The 22755-nt window shown below is 40.2% G+C and overlaps 1 protein-coding gene across 11 annotated transcripts in view; it reads left to right on the top strand.

Annotated features, from left to right (window-relative positions):
* DNM3 (dynamin 3) overlaps nucleotides 1–22755 on the top strand; it is a 178452-nt gene that overhangs the window by 102089 nt on the left and 53608 nt on the right. For all 11 annotated transcript variants that reach the window (XM_040565133.1, XM_040565132.1, XM_040565130.1 and 8 more), the window contains 2 exons: nucleotides 8230–8339; nucleotides 19166–19277. In XM_040565133.1, coding sequence (XP_040421067.1) covers nucleotides 8230–8339; nucleotides 19166–19277 — 222 coding nt within the window. The remainder of the gene's footprint in view (nucleotides 1–8229; nucleotides 8340–19165; nucleotides 19278–22755) is intronic.

The following is a 22755-nucleotide window of genomic DNA, read 5'->3' as shown; positions in this document are numbered from 1 at the left end:
TGTGCAGGTTGAGGGAGTTGAAGAAGCTGAAAATACAGTTAAACTTGCATGTTTTTTTATTTTATTTCAGTGTTAACCTAGTATTCCTAATGCAAGAAAAACTTCAAAACTGAAATATGAGCTGCGCACCTATTCAACGAGAATAGGTTTCAGGAATTATGTTTTCTCTATAAGGAAAAAAAGACGTACTCACAAATAAGCAAAGTTTTAAACTATATGAATGGAAAGCCTTACGCAACAGAGAAGTTAGATCCCACAGGCACTGGTATGTCAGTGTCACTGTGCCTTCTGCCAGCACAGACATGCAGCACTAAGGCCCTCCATCCTGTGCTATGGCTCCCACAAACCACGGTGATTGATGGATGATCCGCAGTAGGTGAAGAGTGAAAAATACGAACTTGAGCACCAGCAGAGAAAAACAAGCTGTCATAAGCAGGCTTCATTACAAGGGATAAAAAGGTCAAAATATACTTCCACCCCCCTGCCTTCCTTCAGAGCAGCCACTAGACGCATCCAAGCAGAATTTTTCCAGACTGTTAACTGGTTCATCAGTCGGGGCTTTCTCTCAATTTTAAATGCCAGCACCACTTCAGTGCAGAGGAATTGCTGGCTTCTTTCCCAGACAAGATTTCCCAAATTCAGAATGACCTTTCAAGATTCTAACTAATAGGAGCTGAACAGAGATTTCCTCTCCATCAGGCCCTTTCTCAGATTGATCCTTCCACTGAGAGCACATCCCCCAGCACAGAACAGGGAAAGCCCAGCCCTTCTACCTGTAATGATAAAAACCTCTTTTGAAAAGGGGCAATCTTAAATCGTGTTGTTCTACATCCCAGAAACTATTACACTTCTGTTGGATGCCCTGATTATGGAAAGGCACAGGGAGTACCAGCGAACTATCTGGCGTTTTTTATTTTGGATCCAACCATTCAAGGTCTGAATCAACACAATGGGAATCGCAGTTACCTGCCATAGAGCTGAGGCAGAGGGGTGAGAGGAATGGCAGAAGAGCCCTGGAGCAGGGAATTAGGCTGCTGGGTGGGTGGTTGTGCCACGTCAGTGGGCTGGCTGGGCTGGAGGAAGGGCTACAGCATCATCCTGCACTGCAGCCTGAGCTGTGGTGTGCAGTCCCTCGGGGGCAGCAAGGTCCTCAGCCTGCAGGCAAGGTCAGGTCAGCATGAAAAGGGTTGGGGAAGCAGAGGAAGCAGGATCCTAATTCTTATCACCCAGAAGGTGTTCTGGCTTCTCACCCATGTCTTGCAATTGTCTTGATGCTGTTGTGATCTTGTGTTGGTAAGAGTTTCACCATTCGTGCAAACATCTTACGGCATTGTTGGTTCAAATTAAAGCTTGGGTAACTATTGAGAGAGAGTTTGGCAGAGAGAGGTGGAGGCATAGTCAGCCTGATGCCTGCTTTGTGCTGCACAGTGAGGAATGGGCTGTATATTTCCCCTTCTGCCATTCAGCATCAGCATAGTTACATCTAGCTGTGCCCTCTACAGCTAGTGAGAAACGAGGCAAGGTAAGGTAAAACCCAAGATTGAGAAACGTGGTATTAAGAGATAACTGAAAGGCAGTCCTGTGAAGTCTTGAAAAGTAGCAGTAAATGCCTTTTAAGAATGACAGCAGTGACCATTTCTTGAAAGGATGAAATATTTCAAATACAGAGTTTTGAAGTTTTATGGTTCTATTCCTGAATGTTTGGGCAGAAATAAAGTAGCAGAAACAAATACGATACAGCTTGTTATTGAGAAAAACACATCGTGGGAAATGAATGCCATACTGTAAAATGAATGCCAACACCAGACTAAGAACTGAGTACACTTCAGCATCAGGTGTAATCCCATAGCTGAATTTAGGGGGAACACCAGAGATGAAACACATCTCTTGAATTTTTAATAATATCTTGTGGGAGAAGGTACCAAAAGATTGGGAAAAATAAGTGGATGTGTAAAGAACAGTTTAGGAAAGATTGCTGTAAAATCAAAAGTACCAGCTTCCATCAAGAAAACCAGCTCAAACTTGAAATCACTTGATTCTATCATCAGATCTCCCTTATTTAGCTGCGGTTTTCGGTTTGGCATCTTCAGCTTTGTTTTGTATAAGGAACACTTCTCTGACATGGTAGAGGATAAAGTCTTGTAACATTGAGGGAACGTAAGATTTGGTATTTCTGCTTCTTTCTCTTAGCAGGCTGGGTTACCATCCTAAGCCTTTGTCACATTTTTGTATTGAGATTCTCAGTTGGCAGCTCTCATTTTATTCTCCAGCATTTTCCTAGGATTGTTTCTGTTAAATGTTGCATAATGGTTCTTCTGTGTCATGGTTGATATTTAATTATATATATATATCTACATGTGACAGTTTTCTAATGTCATATGCGATTTTTCCTGTCAGTATAGGTACGTGTAATAAAAACTGCTTCCTTCATAATGTACACCCATTGTGATACAGCGCAGGTCCAGAGTTCCCACCTGCGTGCTGATGGGAGAGCAGGCAGGGGAACGGAGGTGCATCACGGAGGCGTCGTCCCCCTGCCTGTGGAGGAGTCTCAGGGAGTGAGATGCTCAAACTATTTTTTTCTTTTGCCAAAAGCTTTTGCCCGAAAACTTTAACTTGAGCACTTTGGGAGTCACTTGTATGCATGTGAGTGCTTCTTGATGCCTGGGTGGCTGACTTCATCGAAGAATTAGGATCTGTTGTGGCAAACTCAGCAACTGCAATAGGAAACTTTTAAAACAACATCCTTTTAGTTGACAGACATCAGCTGTCTCTGCTGAAAATACTGTTAGGTATGTGGTTCTTTCTTGGAATAGAGGATCTGCATGGTGGTCAAAGATGATCTGGTTTCAGCGGGCAAAGAAAAAGTCTCGGAGAAGTGTTTGGTTTCAATGCTTTATCATCGACAGCTAAAACCACGTAGGAGCTGAGGGCAGAAGGCTGGAGGGAGAGGTACATAGGTGGAAGGAACACAGTCTTGTCATCTGCAATTTATTAAGTATTCTTATGCTTTCTGTAAAAATGTTAGAATGTTTACATACGCGTTGTTTTTCTGTCAAAGCAGCTCCTTCGGCATTTTATAGACAATTTAGAGTTATGTTTTCTACAGCTGTACCCAGGAGTATGTTCAGGCCTGAATTCCGCTAAGTTGTCTGTAACTAAATGACTTGCCTTGTTTTTCTACAAAAGTTTGGAGTAATATGAAAGTATCTTATGCTTCATTTTTCAGCTTTAGAGCCAAATGTGGTAAAGCAAAGACCATTGTGAAGATGCTGTGTGGCTTTCTAAACAGAGAGAAAAATAAACCGAAATAGAAACTCAGTAAAATGCTCTTGGGTATATTTAAAGTTAGAATATGGTTAACTCTTGGTTATTGATTTAAATACTATAAAAGTTGCTATGAAATGTTCTAAGAGTTTGCATTTCCATCAGATGCCACAGAGTGGGTTATTCTGCACTGGCAGTGAAGGCAGCTCATGGATGTAAATATGTCTGAGCCTTTTCTCTTCAAGATTAAGCAGACATATTTCTAGCACACCCCACCAGCATTTCTTGGCAATTTTTTTCTCTTCTTTCTTTAACATAGATCATTCTGGCTCAGCAGGTTCACGAGCCACTACTTCTTGTGTCTGTCTCTAAAATGGGGATAACGATCCAGCCATCCAAAAGAGTACAGCACTACAGAACATCTTCGTTTTGGTCTTATTTTCTGTCTCTGCTGCTTAATGTCTTTGTCAAGCTTGGCTTTCAAGTTCCACCTCCGTGTTTTAGCACCCTGATGGCAGGATACCTTAATGGTGCTCTGCCGTCAGCGGCTGCCCACAAAGACGAGGTCTGGCAGCTCAGGTCAGCGCTAGGCCCGAGTTACTGAGGGTGTCCAGATGCTGGGAGCTGTAGGGTGCTGGTGGGGAAATCTAGTTCAGAGGTAGAAATGTCAGCCTTCTGCCTGCTGCTCCTAAGCTTTAATTCAAAGCTGTCCTTCCTCACCTCATGATTTTAAAGTAGTTCGCTATTTTGTCTCACAATGCCCAATACTTTTGACAGAGGTGTTTCGTGGATACTTTCATTTGCTATTAGTGTCTTGATAGCTGTTCTGTCAGTACAAACGACGTATAGAATAAAACCCCGCTGTAAAACAGCCTTTGCCAAGCTTTTCTAGCATGGTCTGCACTTCCAGTTGGGAGCTTGATTGCTTTGGACTTGGAGCCCCCACAATTGGTGCAGACAGTTCAGTTTGGGTTGGTGTCGTGGCCCCTAGACTGGAAACTGGTGTTCTAAAACTTATTTAAAAGTGGTCAGCAAATTGCCTTAATTCCCAGTGACGTAAGTGAAAGTACCATTAGGTCAACGTTCACTTAAGACGTATCTTGCAGTCTGAGCATCATATATTTGCGTTGTCGTGCCTGAATTCTGCTTCTGGTCCTCAGGATATACAACGAGGAGTAGTTTGTCCTGCATGCTGCTGTTGTGCAGTCCCTGGTCTGAAGGGACAAATGAGAAAACCCTCTTTACTAACGGGAAGATGAGGAAGTAATTGAACCATTTCTTTCCCTTGAAGAATTCTGTTGCCCTTATAATTCAGCTAGCTGCAGTTGTGTCCAAGGTTTCTTCTTCTGCTGTTCTGACAGAACCTACAAAGCTCCTAAAGCAGCGGTAGGGGGAAAATGCAGCTTTACATTGTCTCTGCCTCTGGGTGAAAGCAGAATCAAGTTCATTAGATTTGAAGTCCTGGCTGGGACCGTGCTGGGGGCAGGGAGCTGCCTTTGTATTTTTTGCATCCCTTGTGCCATTTTGGACTTCAGCAGTATTTATTTTTAGTACGTTTAAACACTGCAGAAGGAAGGGGCAGTTGTAATATGGCATATTTACATCATGCTGTCAGTTCCTGGCAGCTTATTTGCCTGTCAGAGAGCAGGAGAGAACTAGTCCATTAAGGATGTGAGTGCTACTTATGCCCACGAGTGGTGAAACATCATCTAAAGGGTCGGAAGGCCTTCCCCAGCTAGCAGGTTGGTTTGTTTTTTCTAAGGTACATTATGGGGATTTTTTTCATGTCATGGAGACAGGGATGGGCCACACTACCTCCCACTTTTTCCCTCTGCTCCTCTACGCTGCATAGGAAAGAGAGAAGCAAAGTCTGTGGACATAAGATCAGCGTGTGCTGGTTTTTCCCTTCATGTCATGCTTAATTTTTCCCCTCATGTCATGCTTAAGTTCTCTGCCCCTTTATAAAAATAAAAGTCTATAAATAAAAAAGAACAAATGCTGAGGGGGACAAACTGGACCCACAGCTATGTGCATGTCGTCACTTGTAGAAGTACGCCTAGCCCCATTCCTCCCAGGCTTCGTACATTCCCCGTTTCTTACACTGTCAGCTTCTCAGGATGGGAAACATGCACAGATACAGTGCTGGCTGGAGAATTTTTGCCCTGCCATAATGTGATATTAATTGAGCTAAGGCTGAAATGTTGTTGCATTCATCTTGTGTTAAATTAGCTCATGCTCTGTGTGTGTGTGTATATGATTTTTTTCTTCTTTGTTTGGAAAAAATGTTGCTCTGGGTTTTGCTGCCATGCTTGAATGCTGCAGTAATACGTTTCTCCTGGAATTAAGCAATACTTAGGTTTGATCTCTCGTATGTGACACGCAGTCTCTGTTAGGATTTCAAGCCTAGGCACCCTGTGATTTCCCTTTCTTGGAAACTGCGCTGTCTCAGCATGCGGGTAGGAGGCCATGTAAATAAATACCAACCACTTCTTAGCCTTCAGTAGGCATTTCCTTCTTCCTGGTGGCTACAGAAGAAACACTTTCTCACAGTTTGGCACCAAACGTTTATAAAACTTTCCTGCTTCTGGAATTTTCGTTTAGACAATCGGATTCTTGGTATAGCTTTTTCGTTGGTTTCTATTTTTACATCCATAGTTGCCTGGTTTATCAGTAAACCGTGTCTGTCAGAATAAGCACTTAGCAGAAGCTTCTAAATTTCTGGTAATGGAATAGTAAAGGATTCTAAACAAATTTTCTAATAATGAAAGATCGATTTGAAGAATAAAAATCAAGCTTATCTGGTTTTCTTAGTTACGATGGCATAAATAACATAGACTTTTCTGCCCAAAAGGTGTATTAATATCTGCCCTAAGTGCTTAAAATCAAAACCAAATATCTTAGTTTACCATGTAGTCCAGCATTCAACTGGAAAATAGGATTTGCTTTTAATCCAAATGTTAATATATGTTTTCAATTTACATATTCTAATATTTTTTTTTCAAGTGTGGGCCACTTTGTTGGGGCAGCAAAGCTAATGTGTTGTTACCTTTTAAATGCTACCAGTACTATTTAGCACATAAGTTTATAATATCAAAACAGATCCCATCAAAGTCAGTGTTAGAGGACAGTGCACGTCTCCTAATTTTTATTTGTATGTATTTTATCTATAAGTTCCATATTTAGTTTTATTTACTACTTATTTAATTTTTTGTTAGTAAATTACTAATTTACTTTGCTTATTTTTATTTATCTCAGTGGTAATGCTTACTGAATAGTTGACAGTATCCTTTCCTTTCAGTTTGCTGATCTCAAAGGTTCAGAGAGCATATATTCCATGCGAGCAGAATACAGACGTGAGCTCTGACAAACAGCTGTAGGCTGGCACAGAACTAGACTCCTTAGAACTATACTCCTTCATTGGAATTCTTGGTAGATGGGAGAGTGCAGAATATACTATATGTGATCTTCTGTGGGCATACTTTCTAGGATGGTTAAGCCAGAGGCAATTTGAAGATAGATCAGACACTTTTTACGTAATACTCCCACACTGGATTTCATAACTTTTGTATTTAACAAAACAAGACAGTAGAAACCATGCTTTACCAGAATGCCCTTTGAAATATGCTTTTTCCTCTACTGAGTTCTGTTATAAAGCTGTCTAGGAAAGTGAGCCATTGTTGGACACATCACTATAATATTTTTATAGTTTCACTCTTAGATACATTCTCAGCTAGTTTAGTTTTGCAATCTGCTGAAGCTTAGCCAAGTTAAATTGCTTCTGCCCTCCCAGCACACACATCTCAGTCTAGCTAGAACTTCTTCCAGTTCTTTGCAGTGGAAGTTACTTTTGTGTATTTCTTCTGGAAACAGCATGGAAATATGTATTAAGAAAAATGAGTCCTAGCTAGGCTTGGCCCTTTTGCTGTCTTAGGGCACGATAAAGTGTTATCACAGGCATGTTTCTTACCTGAGTCAACCACGTAATGTCCCTGTTCACAACTCTCCAGCAAGTGCTCTGGATGCTAGATTTCATAGCTAGTTCTAACTATGGCTAGATGGAGGCCAGGCAGTCTTGCTTCATGTTGGCAGGTAAGGGACTGTGAGAAAATCCTCAGCTTTCTTCCTTTGGTGATTTATTTTGGAGTTTTGCCGTGGTGTATCTGTCAGTGAGAGGACTTAAAAGAAGTCTAACACAACAGGAACAGGTCATAATCATTGCGCTTTTTTTGTTCTGACCGCATAAAGTAGCTTGAGGGTGTTACTAGTCCTTAATTTAGAGTGTCAGGAAGCAAGACACTAAGAAAAGTTGAAACTTGACTGATGAGACTGTGCTGTAAATTAGAGTTGTGACGCAAATGAGAAAGGAGTTCACAACAGCAAGAGTGAATAGATTATTCCTGCTGTGTGGATAAATGAGCTGGTTAGATTGGAGATCAGTCTTGTTTATGTACAGTATATATAAAACCTTGTTTTTTCTATGATTTTTTATTTTCCACTGGTGAAAATAAAATTGTCTCTGGGATCAGCAAATGCCAGCACAAATTAAGTGATACCTGATTAATTTCATATCATGGGTTACTCCAGTTGCTACACAGACTTGGTAAGAGTGTTCTGTATTGATTAGATTCTATTTAGTTAAATTTGAAACTTTTATATTTAGAAATCAGAGGAATGAAGAAGAATAAATGTCAATATATATTTCTGACGGAGTTTTTATTTTTATTTTTTTATTAGGAAACATTTTAATAGGGTCAGTGAAAAACAACTGGAATTGAGGTTTCATTTCTGTTGCAGACATGTCTATGAGAGATAACCAGACATTTCAGTTTGGGATATTTCCTTATAATAAATGTCCCAAAGGCATTGCTGACTAAACGGAGCATGCTGGTATCAGGCTTCTTTGAGACTTCTCACATAGCATTGGTTGGTTTAATCTGTTTTGTTTTGTTTCGTTTTTCCTAGGAAAAAGAGAAGAAGTATATGCTTCCTCTGGACAACTTGAAAGTGCGTGATGTTGAAAAGAGCTTCATGTCTAGCAAACATATCTTCGCATTGTTTAACACAGAGCAGAGGTAAGAGAATGTGCTGTTCTGCAGATAGTGCTATAAAGGTGCATCTGGCCAAGCATTTTAATAACTGGGAGTGCAGTTCTGGTATTTCCACTGTGTTGAGTGAACAAAGATCATGATACTTTTGATTTATCTGCTTCCTTGCTGTTGCAGAATCATGGGATGAAAGGTTAGTGTCCTCCTAGCCACTCGTGGGGTGAAACAGCTCCATGATTAGTCATCTAGTTTTTCTGTATGGCTGAATAATCATCTCCTGATCCTATTCTTGTTTTGTTTGGCAATCTCCTAGGCTTACCAAAACATTCATGACTTCTGTACCTTGTGACAAGATTTAACTGGTGTAAATCACAAAAGTGTCATTGCTTTCCACTTTCTCCAGTGGAAAAACTTGCTTGCCTGTAATCTTGAGAGTCATTCTGTTGTTTGTTTGGGTTTAAATACAGCTGAATGGAGAACAAATGAAATTCCTCTGCCTCTCTAATTCACAAGAATCTTTGCTTTGTAGTGTTTTGACTCATCCTTTCTTTTCAGACTCTGTCCTCTGATTTAAGTGGTTTGGGCACTCTGTGGAAGCCTACTCAGGGGGCACAGCCAATTCAGATAACTGCACAAATAAGTCCAGAAAACATGAGAACAGGCAAACAAACAAACAGAAAATACGGTGACCTGTATTTTCATTGATTTATTATTGTGGAAAAGAGTTACATTTGCAGCTAGCTTGGTGGAATTGCGTTTCAGCAGATGAGGTGCAAGTTCTAGAAATTCTTTTTCAGGAAAATAAGTAAAATCACTTCTATTGCTAACATGAATCGATGCCATTGTTCTCCTCTTCTGCTAAGTCCCTTCACACCCACTCCCCCCGCTAATCACCAAAGCTAGGCAATACAGTCAGATGTTGCACAAATTGATGAGGGCTGGATGTGGCTCCCTGCAGAGCCAGCTGTTGTTGCTCCCGAACTGGCCAGAAATAGTCCTTTCAGAAGCAAAGAATGCCCCTCCCTCCTGCAAAGTAAAAGCAAAGGACAGGGCTTCTGGGCTGTCAAGTTTCTGCTGGCTCCAGAAACATGAGGATGCAACGTGAGTCTCACTCTGAACTGCCCCGTGAAGGCTTTGCCTACATCTGCTGACATCTCAGCTAGCCCACATGTGGACATTGTCTGCCAGAGAAATGCCCTTTGAAAGTATGTCTCTCAAATACTTGCTGGGAATAAGATTTCAAACACTTGACCACTTGTATTTCTGGAGCACAGAAAAACACTTGGAAAAACTTTTCATGTTTTGAAAAAGCTTATATGATCTTCAGATGCTGGAAATTAATATAATTCAAGCTATTCCACTATAGATATGCATGAATCATCCTGCTATTGCACGTACTTCAGTCAAGAAAGATAACTTTGTCCTGGTGTTATAATCTGTTAATTATAGCTTGATATTTCTCCTTAGTTTGGCTAATGTTCAAATGCTTTCATCATCTTAAATGTTAATCGCTGAACTGCTGTGAAAATCCAAGGGAAGCATTCATTTCCATTGGCAAAATTGGGATTTTGGGTGTTATATAGCTGTACTTTTGCTTTTTCTGCGGATCTTCATACGTACTGGACAGCAAGGATTTCAAAGTCAGATGTCTAAAATGTTTGCCATGTCTGCAATAACCCTGCCCGTTCAGGCTGTGAGCAGACCTTAAAGCGTCTGCAAGCTGCTCTAAAAACATCCTTCTATCTATATGGGCATGTTAAGACATGACAGCACAGTGATAAGATGACAAAATAACTGCCGTGGGAGAGGCTGTTGATGAGGACAGTCCTCCGGCTTAAAAGGAGGCAGAATTTGTTCTTGAAGAAGCATTTATTGTTCTAATTACAATGGCAATCCCTCGGTTACTGTGAAACAGATGATTTTATATTTTTCAAGATTTGCCTTCTTGCATAAACCAATGAAAAGAAGCTTAGTATCACTTTGCTTTCCCTGTCTCCTAAATTCATAGTTTGTGTCAGCAGAAGCAGGGATCTGTAAGGTCCCTTCCAACCCAAACCATTCTGTTATTCTCTGATACTGCAGCTGGGGTGAAGTGATCCAGCCCTCAGCTGGAGACTTGTGTGCCCTTTCCCACTTTCCTAGGGAAACTGAAACATGGAAATGGTAAAAATCTGTTGAAGTAAGGAGTCTCGTTGTTTTATTTTCTGCTGATGTATTGATCTGGTTTCTGAATATATAGGGGACTAAATACTGTTTGCTTTTCCAAAATTCATGTAGTAACTTAGTTTCTAGTTTCTTTAGAAAACCTAGTAATTGGGAAAGAAAGCAGCTTTCTTTTTCTGAGTTTACCCACCGAGGGTTCTGGCTATGGAAATGTTTTACTAGTTAAGACGTAGATCATTAAAGAACAAAGGCAAAATCATCTACTCTGGCTTGATTGACAATAGCATGGAGATTATTCTCTTTTTTCCGTAATCTATAGGGTTTTTTTTTTCCTTGACTGTGCAAACTTTCTTAGTGTTCAATTAAAATATTTTAATTTTCAATCAAAATCTGTTTAGGAGAAGAACTTTAATCAGCTTGTTCTCATTTTCATTCCCAGCCCTTCACTGCATAGGTATTTGCTGCAGCCATATGTTTCTGATACTGTACATTTCAATAGTTTCCTGGATTATGCACTGCATTTTTTCCATTTATGAAAACCTTTCCAGTTCTGAAATACAGTTACCAGGAAAATCCTCATTTCACTACATAGAAGGAAAAACCATCTTGAGTCAGGAGGCTTGGGGATAGAGGCAAAAGGAAACTAACAGTATCTGTCATTTTGATTTACTGCAGAAGTCAACAATTCTCTGACAGGAATCAAATGTGACTTGGTAATGTATAGTAAATGGAGACTGTGATGATTGATTTCACAGTGAAGATAAATTCTCATGAAACGAACATAATTGCAAGGCTATGAAAACCCTCCATTGTGAAATAGTTAAATTATTTTCCTGTTACTTTCTAATTAAAATTTAAAAAAAAAGGAAAAGGGGAAAAAAAAGAGAAACCTTGGTGTGAAATAGATAAAGTATTTCTAAAAGAGGAGGGATGTGGTGGGGAGGGGTGGTTTAGAGTTTTGTTTTTTGGCAAACTTGATTTATTTAAAACTTTAGAGTGGGTCTGTGTACTTATTTTATAGACACCAAGAAAGACCTTTGGAGATGGACTCCTCTAGTTCACTTACCTCAGCAGCACTGGGTATTACAGCCAGGCACATTAGAGCAAGTGCCCTTTGACTCGTGGTTCGTTTTTGGCAGAGTCCATCTATGTGACTCTGCCTCTAAGCAACTGCAGTTGAGCTGCAGGGTTGGGCAGTATGCATCTAAACCGAAGTCTGTCAAGAACGTGAGTTCTCGTTTGTGCTGACCATCCTTTTCTCTTCCCTTTCTATCTCCACATTAAGCTGCTGGCAAGTCTTTTAGACTGGAAAAGAGATCAAATGTATTCAAAGTATTTGAAAATAACCGTGCTGTAGAAAAACACTAATGTATGTGGTGTGGTTTTTTTTGTTTGTTTTGTTTTGTACTGGGTACTTTTGCTCACTCTTGTGAGCAGAGGAGTGATAGAAAGTAAAATCATCTTTTTCAGAGCGTGATTATGAGGATTTTTTGCAAAGGACTTGAATCCTGGCTGTTCCTCTCTGTACAGTGAGATATGCCATGATGCTGTTCTTGTGTACTGCCCAGTATTCCCACAGGGCTGGAGCTCAAGTCCAGGAGCCCAAGGACTGGAGCCAGCTCTTGAGACTCCTGCGAACACAAGGCAGTTGGAGATTTTTCCCTGGTGGCGTGAGGAGATGAAGAACTATAGGCTTAAATGTGCCTCCCTTTAGGATCTATGTAATGGTTGCGTATCAGTAGCCTTTCTTATGCAGGAAGCTCTTTTCGAGAAGATCCCATCAAGTCTCCCTGCTCTTCTACTTCCCTGCCCTGCAGGATCCAGATGAAACAGAATAACCATGTTACCTTCCTCTCCTCTGTGGTTCTGTATTCTAGCAGGATGTGAGGAATGAATTCAAAGCACAGAACCATTCCTCTGTCTTCACAAGAACAGGTCCCTGAAAATGAAACGCTCCTCAATAATTGTGAAGCAGTGTGAGAGCTGACTCTCTGGGGCAGGCTTATTGGACAAACAGATCCCTAATCTCAAAAACAGATGAATGCCAAGGGGCAGAGCCATCAAAAGAAAGCTTTGAGGGCACTCAATAGAACTGGAAATATAGCTGCCAGATGATAAATTTTAGCTACTGGCTCCTGAGCACACACTGTCAGGAATCATAAAGCCCAAGAAACTGCATTGTCTGCTAGGACCCAGGAAAGTACACTATGTCTACCGAGTGAGAGGTATAACTATTTATTTTGGGTACCTGTTGTTGGCTGAATGTTGCCCTAGATGGGGATGGTGGAGTAAAAGTCTTCCCTGGGACTCCAAGTGCATTAGAAATTTAAATACTGATTTTCTCCTTACAGACAACAACTGGTTAACTGCTGTGTGTCTATAAGGGAAATTGGGAAAGAGCCAAAATAAAGGGAACTAGTGAAAGGAGAACGGGTCAGGGAGGTGTTGGATGGAAGCCAGGCTAAAGGAGAAAAGCCTAAGATGAGATGTATGTTAGTTACTGTTTTTGAATTGCTAAGAAAGCTAAGCCCCAGGAAGAGCTGGACTGTAAGCTAGTCACAGCCCTCTCTGTTAGAAATGGAAGAAAGAGAATCTATTTAAGTAAAAAAATAAAATAAAATCAAGAAAAAAGCTGCTGAGGTTTGTAAACAAGCTATAAGAGCTGGGGAGTACAATATTTAGGAGTAGGAGAAATGCATAAACCCAAACAAGAACTAGCCCTTGTGCCCCCAACTCTATTCCATTAAAAGTAAAATGAAATAAAATCTGGAATATTTCATTCTTGTCATTATTGAGAAGAATTCTTTGTATGATAAATAAAACAGGATGGTAGATGGGTGGTGCGAGTATTGAGGCCTAAAATTGGCATTACAGAGCAAAGAAGGATTCTCAGGCAAAGAAACTGCAATGCCAAACCTGTATCTTAAATCTGGGTTGATACCTGAAGAAAATTCCCGAAGAGACTGTAGGATCTGAAACATCAGTGACACCTACCAGAGAGACAGGTGGTGTAAGCATGGGCCAAGTCATGGTAAACGTGATTCAGCTTGCAGGACACCTCCTTGCTGGCTCACCATGACCCTGAAAGGCCACCAAGGCCACCGCTGCCACATGCGCAGAAGCCCGGGCTGGAGCCGTAGACGTGCTCCCTGCATGCGTGGCGAGGCTCTGACAGCTGGGAGCAGCTTTTGTGTCTGTGTGGCCCGCAGGGCAGGTTCCAAAACAGGCTTCCATCCCCTACCACAAAAATGATCAAACCTTCTTCTCTAGGGAGTTACGGAATATTTTTGTGCCAGTTACTGCAGCTTTTGGCCTACGTGATGTTAGTTTTGGCTGCGTTTCTGTTCTGGATTACATATAGAACTTTAGATATTCCATTGTCCAGGGTTGGCTATATGCTAGTCAGCATCTCTTCTGTTAATTTTCACCGTAAACTTGTTTGTTTGTGTGTGTATTTGTGTGTGCAAACTTGAAAACATCCCTATACTTCTGGGAGATCGCTTACATGAGTTAATGGCAAAAACCTTAACTGCTGCTATTTCATGCCATTGTCTCCGAGATGGTCTCTCTGGCTTTTCTGGATATTAAGAAAAAAGTCTTCAGAGACTTGTGTAATTAATTTTAATTAACATTCACATTGGACTGATCTGAAATGGCATGCCTTGATAGAAAATGTTAGTCATTGCTGTTAACTCATAGCAGATGGCCAGTTTGGGTTCTTTAAAATATATGATTTACAGAGCCTCCAGTAGAGCTCTCTTACAAGAAAAATAGTGCGTATAGTGAGACCTGCCGCTGCGGAATTACAGGTGGCTAAAATGGTACACTGAGACTAAGGTTGAACAAGCGGAGTGTGTCGAGTGGAGCTGCCCGTTGAATAAGCAGAAGATACACAGCGGAGTTTCATTCAGGGTTATCTTTCTCAGTTGTGCACGTATATTTGCAGTACCTGGATTTTGTTATTTTCTCCACTTTTCGCTTTAGGTGACTAATTACCAAGCCCATACTCGGTGTGATTTCGTTTTCAATCAAATCAAAAATATATAAGGATTGAATCTTTTGCATTTGTTGTGGAATAAAATTGGGCCAATTTGCATTTGGTTCCAGATTTTGTGTTCATTTTAATTCTGCTTGCATCCTAATAGAAGATCAGAAGTTTACCAAAAAAAAAAAAAAAAATTTTGGATGATGAGCACAATTATTTGTAATCCCCATGAAGGCAGATAGCAATGCATCTTTCAGTCTGTGAGTAGTTTTGCTCACCTCAGTGTCACTGTTTAAGTTCAGTGCGTTTTGTGTTCTTTGCAGGATTAAAGTTAAATTGGCTTAAAGGCACAATTCTAAAAATTTCAATAATATTCTTGCTCTCTAATTGCAGTTCTGTCTCCTCCTATATATCGGCAGGTTTAGGGGTATCTGCATTAAATCTTGGTTTGTTTTTCTCTCTCTTAAATAAATAAATAAATATAATAATAACCTGCACATAATAACATAGCTTTGTCTACTGAAATATTCCAGATCCAACCCAATCTAAAAGCTATGCATATATGGATATGTGTTAATTTATGTGCATGCATATCAACTGGATTTGTAATGTATATAAAGTAATTGCCTTGAAAATTTTTCCAGGTTTGTTGAAGCTAAATATTTAATCTTATCTTGGTATTAAGAAGTTACAAAAGATATTTTATGTCTTGAGGTCTAGCACTTGTTCAGATAGCAAACAGTTTCGATGTGCAGTCACTGCAGGGGGAAACCTGCAGGTGTTGAGTCCACTGTAGTAGACATCCAGAAAGTTCTTTGTGATATCCACTTCGCAGTAATTCCACTGTTGGTCCTGGATCCTATAGCTTTGCTTTTACATAGACAATTGAACCTTCCCTATGCAGCGTTGACAAGCCAGGGTTCGGGACTAGTGGGACAGGAATCTTGGTAACTTACAGGGCTCAGTCTTCAGTCTCATCTGGCACTCCTGTTCCCTTGTGTATGCTTTCAGATACCTTATTCTGTTACGGCTTGTTCTTGTTAGGATTATTCTGTGATGGAAGGGGTTAAAGAAGTAGCAATGCACAATGTAAAGGCCGTTTCTGCATTAGATAGTTTGCTTTGGACCCTGAAATATATGGGGGAAAGGAATTCAGAGTGCTGGAAACAAAGGTAATGGTAAAGTGAAGTTGTATAAACCAAGTTACAGCTGGGTGTCTGCTGGGCTCACAAGTAATGGGTCTCTAGACCCTGGTCTAGAGAAGATGTGTTCCGAGGAGGGAACCATCCCAGAATCAAAAATGACACTTTTTAGTCTACTTGGCAGCTCATCACCATGAGCAATTCTGTTGTGATTTTTTCTGGAATGCACATCTTGAGGTCTGTGTATTTGGGCTACGGCAAAACCTGCAGATAACAAATGGTAATCTTCTGTATTTTCCACTCTTGGAGGGGGAAGTATTTTAATTTCTAGTAAGGTAGCTATAGATCTATTTTCATGTACTGTGCAGGATATTAAATTACAATGATGAGACTCCACAAGAGGAAGCTGCATAGGTAGGTGTGGTACATGCATGTAGCTTTGCACACAGCTCCCCTGTTTGTCTGCTCACATTTTACAAATGTTAAATATCCAAGGGAAATGTGGCATGCAGATTGTACTACTAGGCATATTCCCATTTATTGTATCTGTTTTGTTTCTACAGTCCCTGAGCTTTCAAGCTGCCTGAATTTCAACAGGGCTTGTATAGCTGAGAGTTCTCTTTTGCTTCTTAGTATCCTGTATTATATCACTCTTGCAAAAGTATGTGGCCGCTATAGAGATGACAATGAGAATGTGACCTCACTGTGTTCCATATGGAGTAAGTAGGTGCGGATTGAGTAGTAACTGTTCCCCTGCGCTGCTATCTTCAGCAATTTTAAAAAGTATAAGGCAGAACAAAACAGAAAAGTTGAGTCGTTTTCAAGAACGTTTTTACAGCTTTCTATAAGATGCCAATGGCTTCCTAATGAGTAAAACATGTTAATGTGCTTTTTGTAAGATTCCACTAGTAACAGAAAAAGGACAAACTCTCTTCAGGACTTGCTTTGGCTTTTTTTCCTTTGAAAGTTCCTGTGCCTGTCAGCCCTTCTGGAAGAAAGAAAGGCAAAGGAAGTCTAGTAGCAAGGGAAGCTGCTTTGGGAGGCACACATCCATCTACCTGCCCTAATGCAAGCTTCCTTGGGAGCTCCAGCTTGGAGCAAATGCTTTTTAGTTCCTCATTTATGTTGCGAAGCTGAAACCTGTGTTGCTTTGTGATGGTTGTGAAGCTCTCAGACACTGCAGTGAGAGAAGCTTAGGAGGGCTGGAGACATTGAGCAGCTTGGTCATCAGGTGCCCCTAGACCAAGGAGAGCTCTTGATATACATGGATGCAGTAATGCAGGGCTGCCAGCTCTCCTGTGTTCAAAGTGGTCAGCTGAAATCCCTTCTCACACAGCTACACTTGCTGTAGCAAGTCACAAAATGCCAAGAAGTTTGATACTTAACATGACAATTCTGAAAAAATGTTTTCACAAGCTGGTGTCGAGTTGTTTTGCTCTCGCAGATAAGCATTTTTGGAACTTCCCTATCACTATGTTTTATGGCTTTTATGTGCTCTATTGTTATTTTTATTCATCTTTTCGGAGACTACCCTTTTACCATTTCAGCTTCCCTTTCCTTCAGAGTTATAGCTGCTTAGTTAACTTAGCCAAAAAACTTATCTCAGTAAAAGTTTCTCTTAACAATAAATTAAGGCTTTTTTTTTTTCTGGCAATTTCATTTTGCTCCTCTTTTTGTTTTCATCAAGCCCTTTGTTTCATGCAGTAAATGTTGACTCCGAGTTCCACAATATTGTAAATCGATTAAAATTCAAGTGTTTTGTCGTCAGTTCAAGATAACAGCATCTGAAGAGGTTGTCCAGGGCATCCTTTGCTTTAATGCATTATTGGTGTGTTTGGAGTCAGAGGAGGAAAAGGTTTAATTTTAAATTTCTAATCAATAGAAGATCCATAGAGTTTTTAATCATTCATTCTGCCAGTGGCTTTGCCTAAGCTATGGGACGTGATTTGTGCTCCGGTTCCTCTTGGCAGGAAACACAGCTGTGCTGCCCTGCATGGCACTGAAATGTGCCCGGGGGACATCTCCAGCCTGGATGCTCAGAGAATGGTGCAGGGTTGGTGCTGAGCACACCTGCCTGCTTGCTCAGGTGTAGCCATTGCATTGTGAGAGTTGTCACTGATGTCAGGAAATCCCAGTGTGTCCATTAGTGCTTGTAAGTTTAAATGCAGTCTCTATTTTCCCTCTATTTAATGGTGGGTATGCTCTGGTTGCCATACTGTAGTTTCACGACTGCTAATTTTGTGTGTAGGTGTGATGGTGTCTTCATGCTCAAGCATGAACTCCTACCATTCAATAAATTTTTTTCTACACGTTTTTCTTGAGACTGCCCCTAAAAAGCAGAGCTAGGAGCTGTCTGGTGCTACTGGTAGTAAGGGAGAAGAACTTCTGTGAGCAGTAACTACATCAAGTCAGGTGTATTATGGAAGCATGAAGATGAAATCCCACCAGACCCTGAATGCTACAGAAATTTATCTAGGCAGTGATGCTAATAGCTTTATCTCCTGGTTCTATAGGGTATTCACACTTTTTTCTCAAAATATATGGCAGAAATCACTACTTCAATTGCATAATGAAACTGAAGAACCCCTGGTTGTTGCTGTTTTTGAAGGTTAAGTAACACCTATCAACGTCTCCTGCCACCCTCCACTCCCTCTTCTCCATAGCTTGCTACGGAAAGAAAACAGTCTTGTTGCAATGGAAGATTGATTCTTGTGCAGCTTTTAAGATCTAGCAAAATGTGGTTTCATAACCTTTGTCAGCTAAGCCTGTGGCCTTTCCTAAAAAGACTGTTGGCTGACAAATTTATAGCAATCTGGTCTGTATATAGACTATGAATTCGGAAACTAATGGCTAAACCGTAAGGGGAAAATCTGTTCTGTTTATTGGAGAATTTACAAGTACCACCTTCCTACATATTATGTATTTTTCCTTCTTTCTCTTTTCTTCCATTAAGCGATTCCCTATTCATAATGCGTATATTTATCTAATTCTATTAATGACTTGCAATAGGTGATATTTAAACATGTCCCAGTTTTCTTACTGCTATGGCACACATCAGGGGGGCTTTAAAAAAAAAAAAAAAAACTGAATGTTATTGTTTTCTTTCCCCTTTTACCGATGATGTCTAACAGCTAAAAAGGGTCCACTGAAAGGACCTAACTTGGGAAAAAGTACCATTCTTAATTGTTCTGATACGCATTGGTTACAGCAGCAATCAGTGACAAGACATGTAGTTCTGTTGGCATGTCTTATGTGTTTGTCCTCTGCATCACAAGTCTTTCTTTTCCTAAATGTGCCTTATTTTGGAAAAAGCTGGAAAATTGATTTTAAGTAATTTCACGGTACTTTCAGATGATTATTATTTCCAGAACTGTGCTGTAGCTTTCTAAGATATTTTTAAGTACTCCATGTGATTATTAAACAAGCACCTGTCTCATAAACTCTGTTGTCCAAAACAATTACCAAGTCATTTCTGATCCCAAAGGATTTTTAATTTAAAATGCTGTGTGCATGATACAGACTAGTAAAATTCTCATTTTACAATGTGGTGCTCTTTGTTCTAGGAATGTTTACAAGGATTACCGTTTCCTTGAACTAGCCTGTGACTCCCAAGAGGAGGTGGATAGCTGGAAGGCATCTCTGCTACGAGCCGGTGTCTATCCTGATAAATCCTCAGTAAGTTAAACAGCTCACTAGTTTTCCAGTAGCTGCTCTGTTTGAGTCAGAAAAACAATCATATCATCTGGGAAAACACAGTGTCTGCAGATTTCTCAAGAAATTGTAGCCTTTTCAGTGAACTCTTCTGTGGTAATTTTTAAATATTCATAATGAAATACCTTAAGAACAATTTGTGTGTCAAACCTCAATATAAAAAAATTCCAAAATGTTATTCATTGGAACTGGGTAGTAAAAGCATTGAGCAAATTGGATTTTTCTGAGCTTCGCTATTTCTATGAATGTCTTCTAAGGTAAAGAAGTTTATTCCTGCAAGCTCTGTATTACAGAACTGACAGAGGCATTCCAGGCAATCATGTATATTTATTTTACTGATTCACTGCATGTTTTTGTGTATGAAACACATGCTAAACCTTTCCAAAGACTGTTTTACTCTGCTAATCATGTGAAGCAAATTGAACAGGAAATAGTGTTTAAAAAAAAAAAAAAGAAAAACACAAAACCAAAAACCACCTCTATTAATTACACAGAAAAGACAGAAAGTTGGGAAATGGACTATGCCCAACTATCATTTCATATTTCTTGGATTTCGTCATTTTGTGTTTTCTCGTTTATATAAGCCTGGGAGGAGTTGGCCGTGTTCCTGAAGTCCAGCTTCCTCAAATATCCATGTAGCCGAGGCCATAGCAATATGGACTACAGCACCAGACCCAGATCTTGGTACTGAATAGCAGGGCTGGTTAAAGACCATTCAGACTACAGCTACTCCATTTTATGGATAAGGTTTCCATTTTGAAAGGCCTTTGCTGTTCATGACAGATCTGCAGTAAACACGTCTTTTTCTCCAAGTTGTGGAACTCCCAGGGGATTCAATCAGTGTGAGGGGGGTTCCGCATTTTTGTATTTTTTTTAAATAATTTTGAGCTTTGTGCTTGAGTGGTTTGAGATGAAATTTTTCTTCAGTCTTTTTCTCTATTGCTGTTCACCTGAGCTTTAATATTGAGTGAAGGTTTGAGGAGATGTATCCAGAGAGAAGGCTGACTTTAGCCAAAAATATGTCAGTTGAGCTTTTGAAAGTTTCCCCAATACATGGTTCACCTTTTTTCAGTAAGTCCACTGGGTACCTTCAGAGGAAGATCTAGTCTGGGAAATGATGCTTTGATTTTGATGGAATTTTTTCCTGTTCCTGCTTGTTTCCCATGGAAAGGCTAGGTTCCTTGAGCCCAGGCTCTTGCGATTCTTCCATCTTTGTCTCTCTCTTCCTCATACCTCCCTTATACTTGTGATACCTCCATGGTTTCCAGTATAATTCTGCAGAATTCTGCAGAATTCTGCTATTTACGTACCAAAGCAACTGTCAGCTTCCTCTCTTCATAGTAAGTTTCAAGGCTACCAACAAGAGCTAAATCAGAGAATCCTTGAACTACCGACTTCTCCAGTTATTGTAGGAATGAACAGTAAGGATGATAATGATGATTTTTAAATAGGTTAAATATAAATTTACCAGGAGACCTATCAAATATCTCAGATTTTACCTTTTTTAAGTACATGTATATATTTTTGATGACTCTTCAGTATGTTGCCTGTCCCAGTAGATCTGTTTTTAGATAAGACCATCAGAAGTCATTTTAGAAGGATTAGTTATGAGAGGTTATTTAATTTTTTGCTAAGATCAAAATACTGCATTTTGTTTTCCTGCTTAGGTTATGATGTCAAAAAAGCTGATGTAATCTTGTATTCTGTGGCATATTTGTCACATATCTGATGCTTTATCAATAAAAAATGGCACACTAGTTGGGTTTCTAAACTTCTGTCCTCTTGTCCCCTTCTCCCTAAAAATATTTAATACTCAAAGTAAGTTTTCTAAAGAACTCTTGCTGTTTTTGTTTAAAGTTAGTTTGTCAAAGCAATCTTAGATACAAGATGAAAGTCTTCTTCGAAAGACAAAAGTAGGGGGGAGTCAGAATTCAGTTCTCCTCTGAGCTTTAATTATCTTTACATCAGAAAAAGAGTGACTAGCATTGTTCCAAAACCCTATAGTTTGAAATGCATCCAGTAGTCTATTAAGTTCTGCAGGAAAGGTCCTTCATACTGCTCCAGTCTGGCAAAGTATTTTGTTCCTACAGGACTCTAGGTCCAAATGTGTACTGAAAGTCTGCTCTTAACGTTTTGAGTTTTGTAAAGCAAAAGCTCCAAGGCCCACGGTACCTTGGAAACTTCATCCGAACTTTTCATTAAAATCATATGCGTGCTCCTCAGTTCCACATCTTCCCCTGACGGTATAAAATAGTTTTAGAGACACCCACCAGTCTTTTATTCTCCTTCGAAGATTTAGAGACCCCGTTTTTATGTAAGAGGCGCTGTCAGGAAATGGCAGCAACTTGTGTTTGCTTCAGTCCTTCCCTGCAGCTTTGCAATCCCAGCGTTAAAAACGCGCAGAGGTACCCCAGCCCCTTCCCGGCTGACCTCCTCCCTCTTTTTCACGTGTGAGTTACAGCTGGTAACTTTGACTATCCAAGACTTTGGCACCCGAAGTAGAAAAATTGCTGCTTAGAAATGAAAAATAGATTAATAGTGCTGTAAACCTGGAGGACGGCAGTGGCGAAGCTGGCCTGCTTTCTGTAACTGCCAGAGCAGCGTGCACAGCCCGGAGCCTGAAGGGAAGCTGTGTGCTTTCATTAACAGCTCCGCTGCTCATGTGCGGGAACGCCGATAGAAAACCCGACGCGTTCACCCCTAGTTGGGTTCCTTCTGCGGTGGCAGGAAAAGTAGGAATTTGTCACCAAATTAGAGAGATTTGTTCTGAATTCTTACTAGGAAGAAAACTCTCAACTAAGAATATTCATTTTCCTCTTGTTTTTCTAGTAGTGCTACTTAAAACCGTATGATGACAGTGGTAATGGGGCTCAGGCCATACTGCCACTAATAGGAATTCCCCAGTACTAATGTGATGCTGTAAGCTAAGTCTAAGATTGACTTTTATTTTTCCTTTGTGCCTAAACAAAACTCATTAAAATATTAAAAATTAAAGGCAAATATTATCCCATTTCCCCATTTCCTTGCTTCCTTTTGCCTGCGTTCCTTGCCCTTCTGCACATGGAGATGCGTGCTCACACTCATATCTTACATTCCTATGTTCACTCTCTTGTTAACTTATCTTTAATCACCCCTCCAAGTTTCTCTGTGAGCCCCCGAATTTTTTTGCACTTTGCCAAGTCACCACTTTCCCCCAGGAGATTTGCTTTTGTCAGGACGTGGGCTTTGACAGCCACCCGAATAGCAATGAATCAGTGTTTTTATTTTTCCAAGCCATATGCAAGTCAGCTTGCTTGATATAAATCACACTGTGGCCAATTCACTTTGAAACGGGATATCCATTTACCAGCTGACTTTACTGCTGGCTTTCTGTATGGATGCATCCAAACCTCCTTTTTGAAAAAATGACTACAACTTTGTGACTAACCTTTCCAGACTGTAT

This window comes from Cygnus olor, chromosome 8 (genome assembly GCF_009769625.2).
Source record: "Cygnus olor isolate bCygOlo1 chromosome 8, bCygOlo1.pri.v2, whole genome shotgun sequence".
NCBI classification, from domain to species: Eukaryota; Metazoa; Chordata; class Aves; order Anseriformes; family Anatidae; genus Cygnus; species Cygnus olor.
This window is presented reverse-complemented; position numbering and strand designations above follow the sequence as displayed.